The 17,161-nt window shown below is 50.3% G+C and overlaps 1 protein-coding gene across 2 annotated transcripts; it reads left to right on the top strand.

Annotated features, from left to right (window-relative positions):
• Window positions 1-8,619: 8,619 nt before the first annotated feature.
• On the top strand, window positions 8,620-17,007 carry ATP6AP1 (ATPase H+ transporting accessory protein 1). Of its 2 annotated transcripts, none has more exons than XM_036271268.1 (10): window positions 8,620-8,828; window positions 9,070-9,196; window positions 11,575-11,649; window positions 12,172-12,365; window positions 12,876-12,916; window positions 14,033-14,118; window positions 14,541-14,788; window positions 15,384-15,431; window positions 15,518-15,749; window positions 15,983-17,007. In XM_036271268.1, exons 1-10 carry the CDS (start codon window positions 8,677-8,679, stop codon window positions 16,190-16,192), a joined length of 1,413 nt encoding a protein of 470 aa, XP_036127161.1. In that variant the 5' UTR covers window positions 8,620-8,676; the 3' UTR covers window positions 16,193-17,007. The 2 variants fall into 2 exon arrangements, with proteins under 2 accessions (XP_036127161.1, XP_036127162.1); XM_036271269.1 differs by lacking the exon at window positions 8,620-8,828 and adding an exon at window positions 9,469-9,568 and having other exon boundaries at window positions 9,100-9,196; window positions 15,983-17,006.
• The last annotated feature ends 154 nt before the right edge of the window (window positions 17,008-17,161 follow it).

The raw sequence follows: 17,161 nt of genomic DNA, 5'->3' as shown, positions 1-17,161 counted from the left end.
CCATATGGCATTCTCCTCTCTGTGTCTCTTTTTCTCTTCTTATAAAGACACTAGTCATTGGATTAGGGCTTATTCTAACTAATCCAGTATGACATCATCTTAACTAATTGTATTTGCAAAGACCCCATTTCCAAATAAAGTCACAGCAATTCCCCACCTAGGTATATGCCCACTGAAATGTACATATAGGTGCATCTCAAGATAGACACATAGTTGTTCACAGCACCATTAGCCATATTAGCCAAAGTAGGAAACCAATCAAATGTTCCTCAACAGTGGAAGAGCTCAATGACTGGCAGCATATTTATCAGGGGAATGCTAAGCAGTAATGCTGCTCTTATGCAATGACTCACATTAACCTCCCAATCTTGAGCAAAGAATTTAGAAACAAAATATAATACTGAAGAATTACATTTATATAAGGTCCCAGAACAGACAAAATAAAACCATCATGTTTAAGGATCCATGCTTAACTGGTACTATGGTTTGCATGTTTGAGTCCTCCCACCAAGTTCAGACGTTGAAACTAAATGCTTTGTCCTGGTCGGTTTGGCTCAGCGGTTACAGCATCACCTTGTGGACCAGAGTCTCGGTTCAATTCAGGTCAAGGGCACGTACCTCAGTTGCGGTTAGGTCCCCAGCCCTGGTGGGGGTCGTGTGGGAGGCAACCAATTGATGTGTCTCTCCAATATCGATGTTTCTCTCTCTCTCCCCCTCCCTTTTACCCACGCTATCTGAAAATCAATGGAAAAATATCCTCAGGTGAGGATTACAAACAAACAAACAAACAAACAAACAAACTAAATGCCCTAATAGTAGTAGGAGGTGGGGCCTGTGAGAGGTGCTTAGATCATACTGGTGGAACCCATTAGTGCCCTATAAAAGAGACTCTAGAGAGATCCCTCACCTCTTCTGCCAAGTGAGGATACAGCAAGAGGTTTGCAACCTGGAAGAGAGCCCTCCCCCACCCTGATGTGGCCCTCCTCTCAGATGTCAACCTCCAGAACTGTTGGCAATACATTTCTGCTACTTATGAGTCTGTGATATTCTGTTTTGGCTGCCTGAACTGACTAAGACAATTGGTAAAGTTATAAAAACCACAAAAATCAGGGTCATGGTCACGTTGGAGAAAGGGAGGGGGAAGTGATGGGAGGGAAATGGGAGGGGCTTTTGGGGTGCAAATGTTGCAGTTCTCAGCCTGGGTGATGCCAAGGGAGTGTTTGCTTTGAGAAGTCATTGGACTGCACATCTTCATTGTGTGCACTTCTGTCTTTTTTTCGGTCAGTGTGTGGGTCAGGCCAGTGTGTGAGGGAAGCAGGGAGTGTGTAGGGAAGGCAAGCCTGGGAAGGGCCGCCAGGTGGTCAGGGTGAGTAGGCTCTGGGTGTGGATTCCACTTTGCTTGGGAGACGCACTCGGGCAATTTGAAATGCAGAAGTGCGTGGTGGCTCCTTTCCTGGCCCTTTGCCTCATTCTCACAGTAAGCACAGTGTGGGGTTTGGGGGTTTCACCACTAATGTTCCAGTGCCTAGTCACTTGTTTTCCTGGTGTTAAAAGACTCCCACAGTGGCCCTGGTTCACAGCTATGGTAGTGTGTCCTTAAAACTGACACTTTGCCCAGCTGGTGTGGCTCAGTGGACTGAGTGATGTCCCATGGACTAAGAGGTCCCAGTTTGATTCCCAGTCAGGGCACATGCCCAGGTTACCGGCTCAATTCCCGGTAGGGGCATGCAGGAGGCAGCTGATCAATGTTTCTCTCTCACATCGATGTTTCTATCTCTCTCTCCCTTCTTCTCTCTCTAAAAAGTCAATAAAAACATTACAAAAAACTAGCACTTCTAGTTTATCTGCTGCCTGGCAAAGAGCAAGGAGGATTGCTACTAAAGGGAGGAGAGAGACTGAATAATTGTGAACAATGATGCCACCTACCATAGTCACAAAGGGCCTCTCAGCAAACAACAGGAACAAAGGGAAGCAGCCTCTGTATCCACTAACAGGAGAAGGGAGCCATGGTCGTGGAAGATTCACACACTGGATTATGCAGTGGTGGTACAATGCTATCTGTGTACCATAATGCACAGCACTATGGACAGGATAGTATGTTGACATTTTATCAAGCTCCAGTATGAGCAGACTGAGCATTAGACTGTTTAGGGGCCCATACATAAACGGTCAATCTACTATGGAAAAAAAAGAGTGAATGATAAACAGCCTATTTGGGCCAGCACTTACTTCTGGGAGGAAGAGGAAGGAGGAAGGTGCTTGTAGGTACTGTCATTATTTGGTGAATGACTCAGTTTAAATGTCACCTTGTGGTCAAAGCAACTTTGGGCATGTGCCCCTCTCTGCACCTCCCTTCCAGCGCAGTGTCTCCCCCTTTTGAATATCCATCCCCCTGTGTCATGACCTACTAGACCCTTTTGTGAACTTGGGAATTGGGGTCCAAGTGTGACTCAGTGTCTGGCCCATAGCAAGTGCTTCAGGAAGCATCAAGGATCACCACTCCAGGGACCTCCCAGAACTCAGGGAAGAATAAATTTAGCCACAAACGAGTTTATCCCCCCTGGATTGGAAGCATTTCAGCAAGGGACTTCTGGCCAGCAATATCATACTTATGAGAAAGCCTTTGCCTTGAAACTATTTAAATGGTGCCAGTTGCGTTCCTAGGTTTGCCCTTGGCCATCAACTCCTCTTGTCACTCTGTTTCAACACTTTCCTGGTCCACAAGATCTCTGTCCCTTCCATGACAGCTTCTACTCCTCCGGCACTGTTTTAGAACTTTCCTCCCCAAATGTGTCCCTTGCCAGTGCTGGGCCTGGAGGATTTCACTTGCGTAGTGATGCCCTGTTTGCTGTTTTAATTTCTTTAAAAAAAAAATTTTTTTTATCCTCACCCGAGGACTTTTTTTTCTCCATTTTTGTTTAGATAGAGTGGGGGGGCGGGGAGAGGATGAGAAAGAGAGAAACATCGACGTGAAAGGGACACATCGAGTGGCCGCCTCCCGCATGACCTGACCAGCGCCAGGGACAAATTGCAACTGAGGTACATGCCCTTGGCTGGAATTGAACTCATTGGTCCGCAGGCCAACGCTCTAACCATTGAACCAGACTGGCCAGGGAAGTCTTCAATTCTTTTACCAGCCTGAGCAGGCTCTATAGGACTTCAGTGACTGACTGAGGAAATGTGATTGGGGCCCAGGGCCACAGCAAGAGCACGCCTTTTCCCATCCACTGGCTGTCCCTGCTCTGACTTCTTATTTCTCCCAGGGCCCCAACCCTGTCTTGCTATCATGCCACCCAGTCAAACCTCAATCCCAAACCGATACTGAAGCACTGACCTTTGCAGTCTCATTGGCCCTCTCCCTCTGCCTCTATTACCATGGCCAAGCCCCTGTCATCTCTCTCCCAGAGATGACAACAGTCTCCTGCTGCCACTTTTATCCCTTCTCGTCTTGCCCTGCTCACCATAATCAGAGCAGCTCTTTAAAATACATACAAATCATGCCCTGGCTGGTTTTGCTCAGCGGTTAGAGCATTGGCCTGCGGACCAGAGAGTCCTGGTTTGGTTCTGGCTAAGGGCAGGTACCTCAGTTGCAGTTTGGCCCCACCCCAGTTGGGGTTGTGTGGGTGGCAACCACTTGATGTGTCTCTCTCACATGGATGTTTCTCTCTCTCTCTTCCCCTCTCTCTCCCTCCCGCTCTATCTGAAGATAAATGCAAAAATGTCTGTCCTTGGGCAAGGATATAAAAATAAAACAAAATAAAATACAAATCATGCCCGGCTGGTGTGGCTCAGTGGCTGAGCATCGACCCATGCACCAAGAGGTCACCAGTTCGATTCCCAGTTGGGGCTCATGCCCAGGTTGTGGGCCCGATCCCCAGTGTGGGACATGCAGGAAGCAGCCAATCAGTGTTCTCTCTCAATGATGTTTCTATCTCTTTCTCCCTCTCCCTTCCTCCCTCTCTAAAAATCAATAAAGAAAAATAAAATAAATCAATAAATAAACATTCTACTTAAAAAACAACAACAAACCATACCCCCTCCTGGGTTTCTGGGGCTACAGTAAGCTCCAGCGCAAACCTCTCCCCTCAGCTGGCCTGGACATTGCCACTTGGGGGCCTGAATGGGGTTTCTGGACCCAATTCCATTATTATATGTGGGCTTCCCCACACCAACAAGCAACTCTCGGACACCAGCAGGGTGTCTGAGAATTCAACTCAATTCTGACACTATCTGTCCGGAGAAAGAATCAGATCCATAGGCTGAGAGTTCAGTCTCACCAGATCGCCCTCCACTTCAGATGCCAGTTGCAAGCTTAGGTTCTCGTCTGCGCTTCTGATTGACTGGAGGTTCCAGAGATCCCCTATTTGTCAGAACAACTCACAGAACACCGAGAAACATGTTACTTACTAGATTACTATTTTATTAGCTGTCCTCTTGGGTTTTTATGGAGCTTCATTACATAGTCACGATTAACTAAATCATTGGCCATTGGCAACTGAACTCAACCTCCAGTCTCTCTTCCTTCCCCGAGGTCAGAGGATGGGACTGAAAGTTCCAGCTCTCTAATCACGTAGTTGGGTCCATTGGCAACCAGCCAGCCCATCCTGAGGTGCTTTCCAAAAGTCACCTCATTAACATAACAAAGACACCTTGCTTGATGGGCTTGTTCTCAATACTTAAGAAATTCCAAGGGTGTTGGAAGCTGTGAGCTAGGAACTGTAAATGAAGACCAAATATCTTATAATTCACAATATCTCAAGGCCCCACAAACAATGCACACTTATCTGTTCTCAACTGTCCTCATCTCCCAGTCCCCAGCCACCATCTTCATTAATCAGGTCCTGTGAAGCGCACCTTCTCTCTCCAGCTCAATTGCCACCATCTTCATCCAAGCTACACTTGTGACAATGACTATAATCTCAAAAGCAGTTTCTCTGGCAAGTGGAGGTGATCAATGGGCTGTCAGCTACACAAGGCTGGGAGGGAGTCATTGCGTATAGTACTTGGTATGGTGGCCCCCAGCATCTAGCCCCTCCTTCTGGTATGCCTTCTTGCACTGCATCAAGGGCTTTGCATGCAGACTGAATTCTGCCCTTGAGAAGCATGGCCCTTGGAAGTGTTGGTTTTCTTCAGCAGCCTTCTGGTTTAAGTCACAAGTATCCTGGTGTTTGAGGGGCAAGGGTGGAAGCAGCAGTGGCTGGGCACAGTGTCCCAGTATCATCATCAGTGCCTAACTTTTTGCAAGTACAAATGGTGCTGAAACAGACCTCTTTGTATGTGCATCTTTTGCTCAGCTGAGTATTTCTGTTGAATGGATTCCTAAAAGGGAAATTGCTTGGTTAAAGGTCATACACATTTTATACTTTGTTAGATGCTGCCAAATTATCCTCCAAAAAGGTTCCACCAATTGATACTTTCACCACTGTGAGACACCGTTAACCCAGTATATATATAACAAGGTCAAAAAAAGCTGGCCGGTGTGGCTCAGTGGTTGAGCATCGACCCATGCATCAAGAGGTCGCCGGTTTGATTCCTGGTCAGGGCACATGCCCAGGTTGTAGGCCAATCCCCAGTGGGGGGCATACAGGAGGCAGCCAATCGACGTTCTCTCTCATCGATGTTTCCATCTCTCTCTTCCTCTCCCTTCCTCTCTCTCTAAAATCAATAAAGAAAAAAATTTTTTTAAAAGCTTACAGTGAACACTCATATATCCACCCCCTAGATTCTGCCATTAACATTTTACTCTCATTGCTTTACCACATGCCTATCTCTGTAGCAATACTTCTCTCCATTTTATTTTTGGTGCATTCCAAACAAAGTTGCAGACATCAGTTCACTTCCTCCAAATAAATCAGTGCACATACCCCTAACAAGAATTCAATATTTGCTATAATTAATTGTTTTTTTTTTGTTTGTTTGTTTCTACTGGTCACCAATCTGAGAAATAAAAAAAGTGCACAGAAAAATGTGAAAGTCTCCCAATTCATTTGAGGCAGTGTCTCCCATCTTCAGACTCTAGCTGTCACTCTGTCTCTTTCCTCTCTTTAAGGAAAATGTTGAGAAAGTACACCATGTCTGTATTTCCTCACACTGGCCACTCTTGCCAAAGTCTACAGTTGTTGTTAAGTCCAAGAAACAGTTTTCTGTCCGCATCTTACCTGCTTCCTGACAGTAGCTAACACTGACTTTGTTGATCATGGTGTCCTTGAAATCAAGCTTCTCCCTGGCTTTTCCCCTCCTCTTTGATGTTCCTCCAATTTCTCTTCTGGACCCTCTTCCTTTCTGCCCATTGTAAGTGCTGGTGTTCCTCAGGACGTTATCCTGGGCCCTCTTCTCTCCCTACAGAGGGTCCATCTGCAGGAAAAAGAAACCACTCTTGCAATTTTTTTCATAGAACAGAGTTTGTAACTCACAGAACAGTTTAGTGCTGGTTACCTTGCACAAGTAGCAGGGTTGCACCACATGAGAGAGGAACCCTAAAATTATGACACTGAAAGCTTATGTAGTATTTCTGGTATATCTGCCATCCAAGTTATACACACACACACACACGCCTCATCTTTACTCTGGAATTAAACAAGTCCTCTCTAGGGAGGGAAAAAGCATCTCCAGGTTTATTACCCTAAACGTAAGCTAAAAGCAAATCTCTAGAAAGAAGAAGGGAATTTTTTCTTTTTTTTTTTTTATCCTCACCCGAGGATATTTTTCCATTTTTTGTACAGATAGAGTGGGAGGGAGAGAGAGGAAGGGAGAGAGAGTGAGAAACATCGACGTGAAGGGACACATCGAGTGGCTGCCACCCGCACGACCAACCAGGGCCGGGGACAAACTGCAACCGAAGTACGTGCCCTTAGCGGGAACCGAACCCGGGTCTCTCCGGACCGCAGGCCGACGCTCTAACCGCTGAGCCAAACTGGCCAGGGCAAGAAGGGAATTTTTAATGATCTTAGAATGTCCCCAGGGAGGGAGGCTTATATTTATCATAGTTTATCAATTTTCTTTGCTCAGAAGGCCCCAAGAAACACCAAGAAATACAGGGAAAATTGTTTCCCAACACACAGCAATTTAAATACAGGATGTTTAATGTAAAAATTACTAAGCAAGCCCTGACTGCTTTGGCTCAGCACTTAGAGCATTGGCCCTCGGACAGAAGAGTTGCAGGTCTGATTCCCAGTCAAGGGCACATAGGTACCTGGGTTGCAGGTTCGAGGCCCGGTCAGGGTGTGTGCGGGAGGTAACCAATCAGTCTGTCTCTCACATGTTTCTTTTTTTCTCTCTCTCCCCCTTTCTCCCTTCCACTCTATCTAAAAAAAAAATCAATGGAAAAATATCCTCCAATGAGCATTAACAAAAAAAATTTATTAAGCAATAATAGGGGAATGACTTTAAAGGTAAACAGCAAACTAAAGGGTAATACTGTCCTGAGGGAGTACATCCAAGGAAGGACAAAATTCCTTAGAAGGGTGGGTTCTCATTAAAAGATGTAAGTTTCAGCCCTCTGGATGGTATAGCAGTTCACTGGGTTGTCCAGGCCAGAACTGGTCCAGTCACCAGACCTACAGGAACAACTTTTTGGAGAGCAAGCAAGCTGTGGTTGATGGGTGGGCACACACAGTTGTGCATGCAGGGGAAGTTGGGGCACCACAGCAGACACCGCTAGAACTGGGAGCTAGAGAGGGCCTCTTTTGCAAGAACTCAGCACACTTCTGTGTACAATTTGAGCCAGAGTGGCTCTGAGTGGCCAGGGTGGCTCTGCAGGGGCCAGCCCTACACGACCTCACGTCTGCGTACTTCCAGGACCGAAGGCTGAGGAGATGGTGTGGGAAGCAGTGACTGAGCTGGGGACTCTTGTACACACGGCTGCTGCGTGAGTTGGGAGCTGGAGAAAATGTGGTGAAAGCTATGACTTGCAGGTTTTTGGCACTGGAGAAAATCATGCAGGCTGAGTAGGAAGGAGGGCATCTTCTTTTTCAATGCTATCCCTTGTCCTCTACAGACAAAGCTTGTATAACACCACCTGTACAGAAGTGAAGTTTGAAAGTGTACAGTTTCCACTTTCAGGCAACTTCTGGAACTCTTGTGCACAGAGATCATTCTAAAAATTCTACATAGAAGCTTTTTACTTAAAGAAAGTATTTTACTGCGTCTCTTGGGCACATCTGAATTGCCAGCATCATCCCTCTTGCACAACTCAGGAACAGCCAGACGGAAGAGATACATATGGCAAAATATGAGGAAAGGGCGCGGCGCTACCTGCTCTCTCCAGGCACTCCATTCTCCCCAGTCTCCACCACTTCTCTTGCAATTTTAAGCAGAAAGATTAAAACGTGGGCGAAGCCATGGGCGTGGGGACCTGTGGAGCGGAGCCCGCCCTGGCTCTCAAACAGCCCCGCCCCGCCTGTCTTATCCTGTGGGTGCCAGCTGCGTCTGCTGGGTGGTGGTGGGAGCTGAATGAGCTCGACCCTGTCCCCTTTCCTACATGGAGCCTGCGCTCCTGGAGATACGTTTGGCCAATCAGTAAAAAGGAGCGGCCGTGAGTGGCATGCGTTTCCTTCAATCTTCTGAGGTCCTGGCCCCCCCAGGCCTGCACCTTGGCCAATGGTGGCGCGGGGCGGGGCGACGGTCACCTGATCTGCGGCGGCAGTGGTGGCCGAGATAGTGGAGGCTGAAGCTGTGATGGCGGCGACGGTGGCGGCTTGGGTGCGGGCGGGGACAAGGAGTGCCCCGGCGTTCTGGCAAATGCAGTGGCTGCCACTGTTGCTGGCGGCGGCGGCGGCGGCGGCGGCGGCGGAGCAGCAGGTGCCGCTGGTGCTGTGGTCGAGTGACCGGTGAGCGGGGTGGTGGGCTGGGGAGGGCTGCGCTGTGCGCCGTGGCAGCTAGGGTTCCCTCGCCCGATTCCTGAGCTGTCCTCGGCGAGAAGCTGCGAGGCCCAGAGGGGACTTCCCATTTGCTTGGCGGCCTGTAGCCGGGTCAGAACTCCGGGACCTATGCATCAAGCTGGGAGCCCATGGGCTTCGAATCTCAAGCCTTGCGCTCCCGCTTGACAGCACCTCTTCTATCCACTGGCAGGGACTTGTGGGCTCCTTCGGCAGACACCCATGAGGGCCACATCACCAGCGACATGCAGCTTTCTACTTACTTAGACCCTGCCCTGGAGCTGGGCCCCCGCAACGTGCTGTTGTTCCTGCAGGACAAGGTGCGCCTGCCCCAGTCCAACCCCCCCGTCATCAGGAGGCAGACCACCCCCCCCCCAGACAAGGAGACCCATTCCCCAAGGGAAGCTTCAGTGACCTTGTCCCAACTGCAGGGAGGTGTGTCTCCTCTCTTGGGAAGGCCTGTTGGAAAAGGTACAGTGGGAATAGTGAGGGCCCAGAAATGGCACCAACTTGATTGGGGTGTATGTGTATGTTTACAGTGTACCCTGAACTTATTTGACCTACTCTCCATGGTGGGGATTATTGTTTACAGATAAGAAAACAGATGCCCAAGGAGGGGAAGTGACTGGTTCAAGGTCACACAGCTAATGGGAGGCAGAGTTGTGATTCTAATTGTAATGATCGTAGTAAAGGTAAAAAAAAAAAAAAAGCTCACTTATTGAGGGGTTCATATGCACTGTGCTAAGCTGATGTCATTATCTTGGTTTTACTGCCAAGGAAACTAAGGCTTGTAGAGGTGCAGTGATTGGCTGGGTTTGTGCACACCACAATTGGTTCCAGCTGGAGTCTGTCAGGCCCCTCCATTGCCCATCTGGGCCAGTTTGTGCTAATAACCAGCATACTGTTTCCTTCCTATCCAGGTCTCTCTGCCCCTAAACCAGGCATTTAGACCATGAGAAGATTCTAGGGCAGTATAGGTTTGGTATTTGGGAAGTTACGGAGCCTCTGTCTGTCCCTTCCTTTTTCGTGGCCTGTATGGATCATTCCACTTATGGTCTTGCTCTGTCACTCTGTGGGCAGGTTGTGGCAGCCATGCTCTCCTGTAGTCCTTCCAGGAGGTAGTAAATAATGTAGTCAGACTGGAATTCAGTTCTAGTTCTACTACTTACCAGCCTTTGGACATGTGAAATAATCTGCAAATGCTAGTTTCTGCATCTGTAAAATGAAGGTACCACCTCATCAGAGGGCTGTGAGGAGCAATTCTTAAAATCCACATAAAACACCTAGCTAGATTCCTGTCTTATGGCATTCATCCATTTACCAAATATGAACTGCCTACTAGGTGCCAGTTATTAAGTGTTGGGGACATAGCAGTGAGCAGAATAACCCAAACCCCTACCTGGAGGAAGCTGACATTCACGTGAGGATGACAAGTAAATGCTGAGTTTTTATATGACATAAGGTCAGTGCTATAGTGTTTAGAGAAGAAAGAAGCAGATTAAGGGGACAGAGTGACTGGCAACCCTATTTAAGGTAAAGGTGATCAGGGAAGGGCTCACTAACGAGGTGATATCTGAGCAGAGACCTAAATGGAGGGAGGGACAGAGCCATGTAGCTATTGGGGAAGGGAGTTTCTGACAGAGGGAACAGCAGGTGCAAAGGCCTTGGGCAAGGAGTGCTCTTGGTGAGCCCATGGAAAAGCTGGTGTCACTGGAGTATATGAGTGAGAGAAAGGGATAGGATATGGTTAGCTAGGTAGCCGGGAGATGAGGAAAAAGGTTGGTTGCAGTTCTAAATGTGGCAGGAAGCCTTAGGTTATTTCAAGAGGAGATAGTGGTGAGGAGATATGGCGGAGGTAGTAGCTGGAGATAGTGGAGGTTTCTGGACTTTCATAAGGAGAGCTCAGGTGTCCAAACAAGGTCAGGATTCCTGCCCAGAAGGGAGAGGAAGCTGGGCAAGTGTGTATACTAAACAGAATGAGGTTAGAGAAGCTGATTAAGGTCGCCCCTGGGCCTAACTGGGAAAAGCCAGAGGAAGCTGGGAGTTGGGGTGGAGGGGCAGGAGTTGAAGGGCATCTCTAGGTTGTAGAGGAAAAGGTATGAGCAGCAGGTTACTGTAGTTTGGGGGGCTCAGAAGACTTCAGTGCTTTCTCCAGCATGTTCTGAGATCTTCACCTGTTTCTCCCCTTCCACCAAAACCAGGTGAGGAGGGGGACTTCTTACCCTCTTTTACAAAAGGTCCTGTCCAGACTGGACATAGGTGGCTCTAGCTGTTGCAACTGGTATGCAGGTTCTCCTTTTTTCTGACTTCCCTTTGAGGGGCGCATGCAGTAAATGCTTCTAACTGCCCCCCAGCCCCTCCCCCTAGTTTCCCTCTTCCCTACCCGTTCCTGTTGTGTGCAGTCAGGCAGCTGACTCTTACTCCTGAGGTTACCACAAGTCAGCTGCCCACAGATTTCTTCCCAGCCCCATGACTGTCTTCCGTGTTTTCTCACCCTCACCCTGCCAGGAGGGTGCTAAAGAAAAGAAGGAACCTTCCGTCTCCACCCCCACTCCAAACTCGCCCTTGCTTGCTCTTTCTACCAGACCAAATCTTACTCTAAATGAGATTTTGCTGGCTCTGCAAAAGGGAAGGTGTCTGCCTCCTGCCCTGGCCCTGGCCCAACCTTCTGAGGTTGTCTTCTCTGCTTCCCTACTAGCTGAGCATTGAGGACTTCACGGCATATGGTGGTGTATTTGGAAACAAGCAAGACAGCACCTTTTCTAACCTGGAGGTAAGAGTCTTTACCATGCTGTGGGCCATGGAGGCTGTCCTGTACCCCTCCCCCAGCACAATAAATAACTATCCCTTTGCCCCGTCAGTGTGGCTCACTGGTTGAGCGTCGACCCATGCACCAAGAGGTCGCTAGTTTGATTCTCAATCAGGGCACATGCCCAGGTTGTGGGCCCGATCCCCAGTGGGGGGCATGCAGGAGGTGGTCAATGGATATTCTCTCTCATCGATATTTCTCTCTCTCTTTCCCTCTCCCTTCCTCTCTCTCTAAAATCAATAAAGAAAAAAATATTAAAAAAAAAAGAACTGTCTCCTTAGGAACCAGAGATGCTGGCTTTGGGGGTAGAAAGGCCTGAATGTCAGGGGCCTGGGGTGTGGGGCGTTTTCTTTCTGGCCCTGAATGAGACTCCTATGTGGGTGTGGGTGTGGCTTGCCAGAGGAGGGCTGCCAGAGAGGTTTGAGGGGCTGGCTCAAGCCCACTGGTCCCTTGCTAATTCATCCCCTATCTCTCCTTTGTCCCCAGAATGCCCTGGACTTGGCCCCCTCCTCTCTTGTGCTTCCTGCCGTTGACTGGTATGCAGTTAGCACTCTGACCACTTACCTGCAGGAGAAGCTCGGGGCCAGCCCCTTGCATGTGGACCTGGCCACACTTCGGGAGCTAAAGCTCAATGCCAGCCTCCCGGCTTTGCTGCTCATCCGCTTGCCCTACACAGCCAGGTATGGTCCAACCTCTAGCCGCAAGGCTCTGGGCTCTGGTAGCACAACTCAGTCAACGATGACAGTCCTTCTGTTCAGAACCTTGAAGCCCTTCCAGAAGGTGCCCTGTATGGCCAGAAGAAACTGGAAGGGCCTTTGGCCGGGCTGTGACTCAGGAGTCGGTGCCCTGCACTGAACTAGGCCTGTTGGGCCTCCAGAGACAAGGCGGACGTAGGCTCTGTGGTAGGGAGCCAACTTGCCTAACTAGGACCCGTTCATGCAGCAGGTAGCAGGGACATGAGTGGGACTGTGAAGTGGGGGGCAGGAGAGGGGCAAGGGATTCCAGGCAGGGCCATGAGGTGAGCAAAGACGCGGAGGGAGCAGTGAGGATGGCTTCCAAAGCCCCCAGCTAGTGTGCTAGGTGAACGGGGTTGGTGGGGAAGGATGGTGGCATTAAGTGGAGGACACATTAGAGGGGTGGAGGAGAGCTATTTGGATCATGAAGGCTCTAACACTCTGTATTTTCCATAGCTCGGGTCTGATGGCACCGAGGGAAGTCCTCACAGGCAATGGTGAGTAGGGTCAGGGAGAGTGCATGTTTTCCATCCTTATCCAGGCCTTGGTTGCAGAGAGCTGGTCCACAGCTCCTCAGCTCCTCCTCAACCTCAGGGTGGCTCCCCTGCTTATTGGAGCAACTGCCAGCTGATCAGGGAAATGCTGGCCCTCGAGCATCATCCCTCTTCAGTTGGGCCCTGACTAGCAGAAATTTTGAGGTGTCTAGGGGGTCCTCCCTGTGGAAGCCTGTGGAATCAGTTTCCACTCAGGCAGCGTGAATCCTATAGTTTGGGCTTAATAGACCAGCAGCATTTAAAAAACAGTTCTGAAGACTTGTCTTCTTTTTGCAATAAAGGGCAGTCATTCCCCCGTGGAAAGGTCATTGGAAACCTGTGGGTGGGTTTGAAGTTTCTTATATCTTTGTCTTTTGTCATTCCCTTTAGATAGGGCTTGGCATTAGGGAGTTGACAACTGAGGCCACAGGTCTTCCAGGGAAGGCTAGGGGTGGACAGGATGAGAAACAGCTGATGTTGGGGATCCTCAGTGGAAAGTGAAAACTAGTGAAGGTTGCCCTGGCTGGTTTGGCTCAGTGGTTAAAGCGTCGGCCTGCGGTCCTGAGAGACCCGGGTTCGGTTCCCGCTAAGGGCACGTACCTCGGTTGCAGTTTGTCCCCGGCTCTGGTCAGTCGTGCGGGTGGCAGCCACTCGATGTGTCCCTTTCACATCGATGTTTCTCTCTCTCTCTGTTCCTCTCTCTCCCTCCCATTCTACCTGAACAACAACAACAAAAAAAAATGGAAAAATGTCCTCGGGTGAGGATAAAAAAAAAAAAAAAAACTAGTGAAGGTTGATGGGAGCTGACTCTTCAAGGGTCTCAGTGTCCCACCACAGAGGACATGCTAGTTGCCAGGGGTGGGAGGACTTCACAGTGCAGACACCTGGTGGTTCCCACCTCAGTGAGATCTCACGGAGCTCCATCAAGAGAGGGCACTGATGTGGGATGTGGAAGGGCATGACCTTGCTTCTGTTGGCTTCTGCTGTGTGAAGGTCAGATGGTTTCTAGCAGGCAGTGGGAAGCATTGCTATAAGGGTCCACCTGTGACCTGGTTCTGTGCTCTCCCTGTTACCCCTCAGATGAAGTCATTGGCCAGGTGCTGAGCATGCTCAAGTCTGAAGATGTCCCGTACACAGCGGCGCTCACAGCAGTCCGTCCTTCCAGGGTATGTGCCCTGCTGCAGGGGCTCTGGGAGGTATGGGCAGAGGCCACATGGTGAGTCGTCCTGGAGAGGGTTTGGCTCCGATTGGCCTCAGTAGGGGCCATCTTCTCCCCTAGGCCGATGTCAAGGGGGACGAATATGAACCGTAAAGTCCTGCTTACTCCTTCCAGGTGCAGCTTTCCATCTTGCCCTAACAGTCTTATGGGCTGGCATGCTCGGACAATAAGTCCAAGTGTTCCCAAATTGGAGGGACTAGGAATATCACAGAGGCTGAGGGGCCAGCCGGAGAAAGCTTCCTGGAGGAAGGGCCTCTGAATATGACCGGTGGGACTACAGATGGTGGAGAGGGATAGTGAGGGCAGGCCACTTGGTTTGGGGCCTGCTCCCAGGGCCGTTGAGAGAAGGCTTGTGGGCTGTTTCTGCAGGTGGCCCGTGATGTAGCCATGGTGGCTGGGGGGCTAGGTCGCCAGCTGCTGCAAAAACAGCCCAAACAGCCGGTGTCAGCTGTGATCCACCCCCCTGTGAGCTATAATGATACCGTCCCCCGGATCCTGTTCTGGGCCCAGAACTTCTCAGTGGCATATAAGGACCACTGGGAAGACCTGACCCCCATCACCTTTGGGGTTCAGGATCTTAACCTGACCGGCTCCTTCTGGAATGACTCTGTTGCCAGGTAAGGGCAAAATACCTGTCACTTCAGGTGGGTGTGTGTTCACCATGGGAATGCTGGTGGTATCATGGGGTGGGGCTATTGGAGGGCCCTTGGATTGGGGGTTGCTCACAGTTCTGCTTCCCCATGCCTTCTAGTCCTTGAGTGGGACCTTGGTTGTTACTACTTCCCAGTCACCTGGGGACCTGACACCTCCCCCTTGAGTAATCTCAAGGTGACTGCTTTATGGCACATAGCAGGCCCTAGCAAGTTCTGGGGTTCCCATACCCTCCCTCTGTGGTGAAGAGACCGCCCTCACTCCCAAAGCCCAACCTGGGCACTTCAGTGACCCCAAAGGTGAACTAAAAGGAGGAGGGGCAGTGGGTTCAGGGGAATCAGAAGAAGGAGCCCTTGGCTAGAGGTAGGGGACCTGCATGCTGGTCCCTGACTTAGAATGTGACAGGGTCTCAGTTTTCCCATTTGCAAGTGGGGGTATTGCCTCTTCAGGTGTCTGTGAGGACCCAGGCAGCTTAGGTAGGAACAGACTTGAGCAATTTGATCTAAGATGCTCAAGGCCCTTTCAGAGCCTGACAACTTGCCTCTTATTCTGTTCCTGCAGACTTGCGCTGACTTATGAACAACTGTTTGGTACCACAGTGACATTTAAGTGAGTCCAAGGGGTGGTTGAGGTGTAGTTGGACTGGCGTGGCTCTGGCTTCCTCAGCTACCTGACACCCCTATGGTCTCCCCTAGGTTTACTCTGATGAACCGCTTCTATCCAGTGTCAGCCCGGCACTGGTTTACCATGGAGCGCCTCGAAATCCACAGCAATGGCTCTGTAGCCTACTTCAATGTCTCCGAGATCACAGGGCCCAGCATCTACTCCTTCCACTGCCAGTATGTCAGCAGTCAGAGCAAGAAGGGCAGTCTCCTTGTGCCCGCCACACAGCCCTTTCACTGGCAAATGACTCTTCAGGATTTCCAGGTAGGGAGCAGGGAGGAAGGAGCCCGGGCTAGAGGTAGCAGGGTCCTGGTAGAGGGGAGGGAGCAGAGGCCTGAAGTCTTAGTACCCTTTGGGATTGGGCTCAGGAATGTAGTTGAGTCCTGTCCCCACAGTGCTCCTATCCCACAAGATTTGAACCACCCACTAACTTGGGAACCTCAGCCCTTACCAGGGCTCCCTCTATGTGAGGCCATGCGGTCTTTTCTGTCCACCAGATCCAGGCCTTCAACGTGACAGGCGAGCAGTTTTCCTACGCCAGTGACTGTGCTGGCTTCTTCTCCCCGGGCATCTGGATGGGGTTGCTCACCTCCTTGTTCATGCTTTTCATCTTCACCTACGGCCTGCATATGATCCTGAGCCTCAAGACCATGGACCGCTTTGACGACCACAAGGGCCCCACCATCACTTTGACCCAGATTGTGTGACCCTCTGCCCACTGGGGATTAAGGTTGTGATGATGTCCAGGTTGTCACTTTCTCACCTCGAGGCATACTGGACCAAAGGACTTCCTTCTCTTCCTACCATAGCATGAACCCCCAAGTCCCCTCAGCCTGTCTTGCTCCTATTCAACCCTCTGAAGGGCTTCCCTGGGGCTGCCCACCCCCCATCTCTATCAACAGGTGTACATATTCTGTGTAGATGGTAGACAGATCTCCCAGGCTTGGTGATTGTGAGGGAAGGGGACATGAATTCGAAACCCCCCCTCCTCCCCCTTTCTCCTTATTTATTTTCATATTTCCACCATCATCTTTTGCTGTTTATAGTGCTTTTGTGTAGCCATTGCTCCCTCCCTAGGCTTTACGGGGGTCTCTGCAGCAGCCAGGAGCTGGAGGTTCCCTGAGTTGCGGGGGTGGAAGTACTATTTAACTGTCTATCCCGCTTGGCTGGTGTTTTTGGTGATGTGCTAACAATAAGCAGTACACTGGGGTTTATTTCTGTGGCCTGAGAAGGAAGGGGCCTCCACAGCAGGTGAGCTGGGTATGCTCACTGGATTTCTGTCAGGAATGTCTGGCAGGAGCCTGGGGTGATCAGTGGGTTTCCTTCCTAATAAAATAAAGATGGGTCGCCATGCTTTGGCTTCATGTCACTCATTTCTGCACTGAATATGAGGGATGCGCTTGGCTGAGGGCTTCCGGAGAGGCATCCAGATGTAGCTGTCGCCAAGTCAGGCCTAGGGGCAGGCAGGAAGGCCTGTAGGGGTCCTGTTGACTGCCTCAGGGAGCCAGGGGAGAGCCAGAGGGTCCTTAGTAAGCTGGACCCCTAAGTGGCTAGTGTAGGGAGGGGGCTGCAGTGGGCAGGCAGGAAGGGCTAAGGCGGTCATCTCTTGGGGATGACAGCCATGACAAGGGCAGTTTTCTTGTCCTTTGGGGGCCACCCCCGGCTGCCGCAGGGGT

The sequence above is a fragment of the Molossus molossus genome, unplaced genomic scaffold (assembly GCF_014108415.1).
Source record: "Molossus molossus isolate mMolMol1 unplaced genomic scaffold, mMolMol1.p scaffold_m16_p_2, whole genome shotgun sequence".
NCBI lineage: Eukaryota > Metazoa > Chordata > Mammalia > Chiroptera > Molossidae > Molossus > Molossus molossus.
This window is presented reverse-complemented; position numbering and strand designations above follow the sequence as displayed.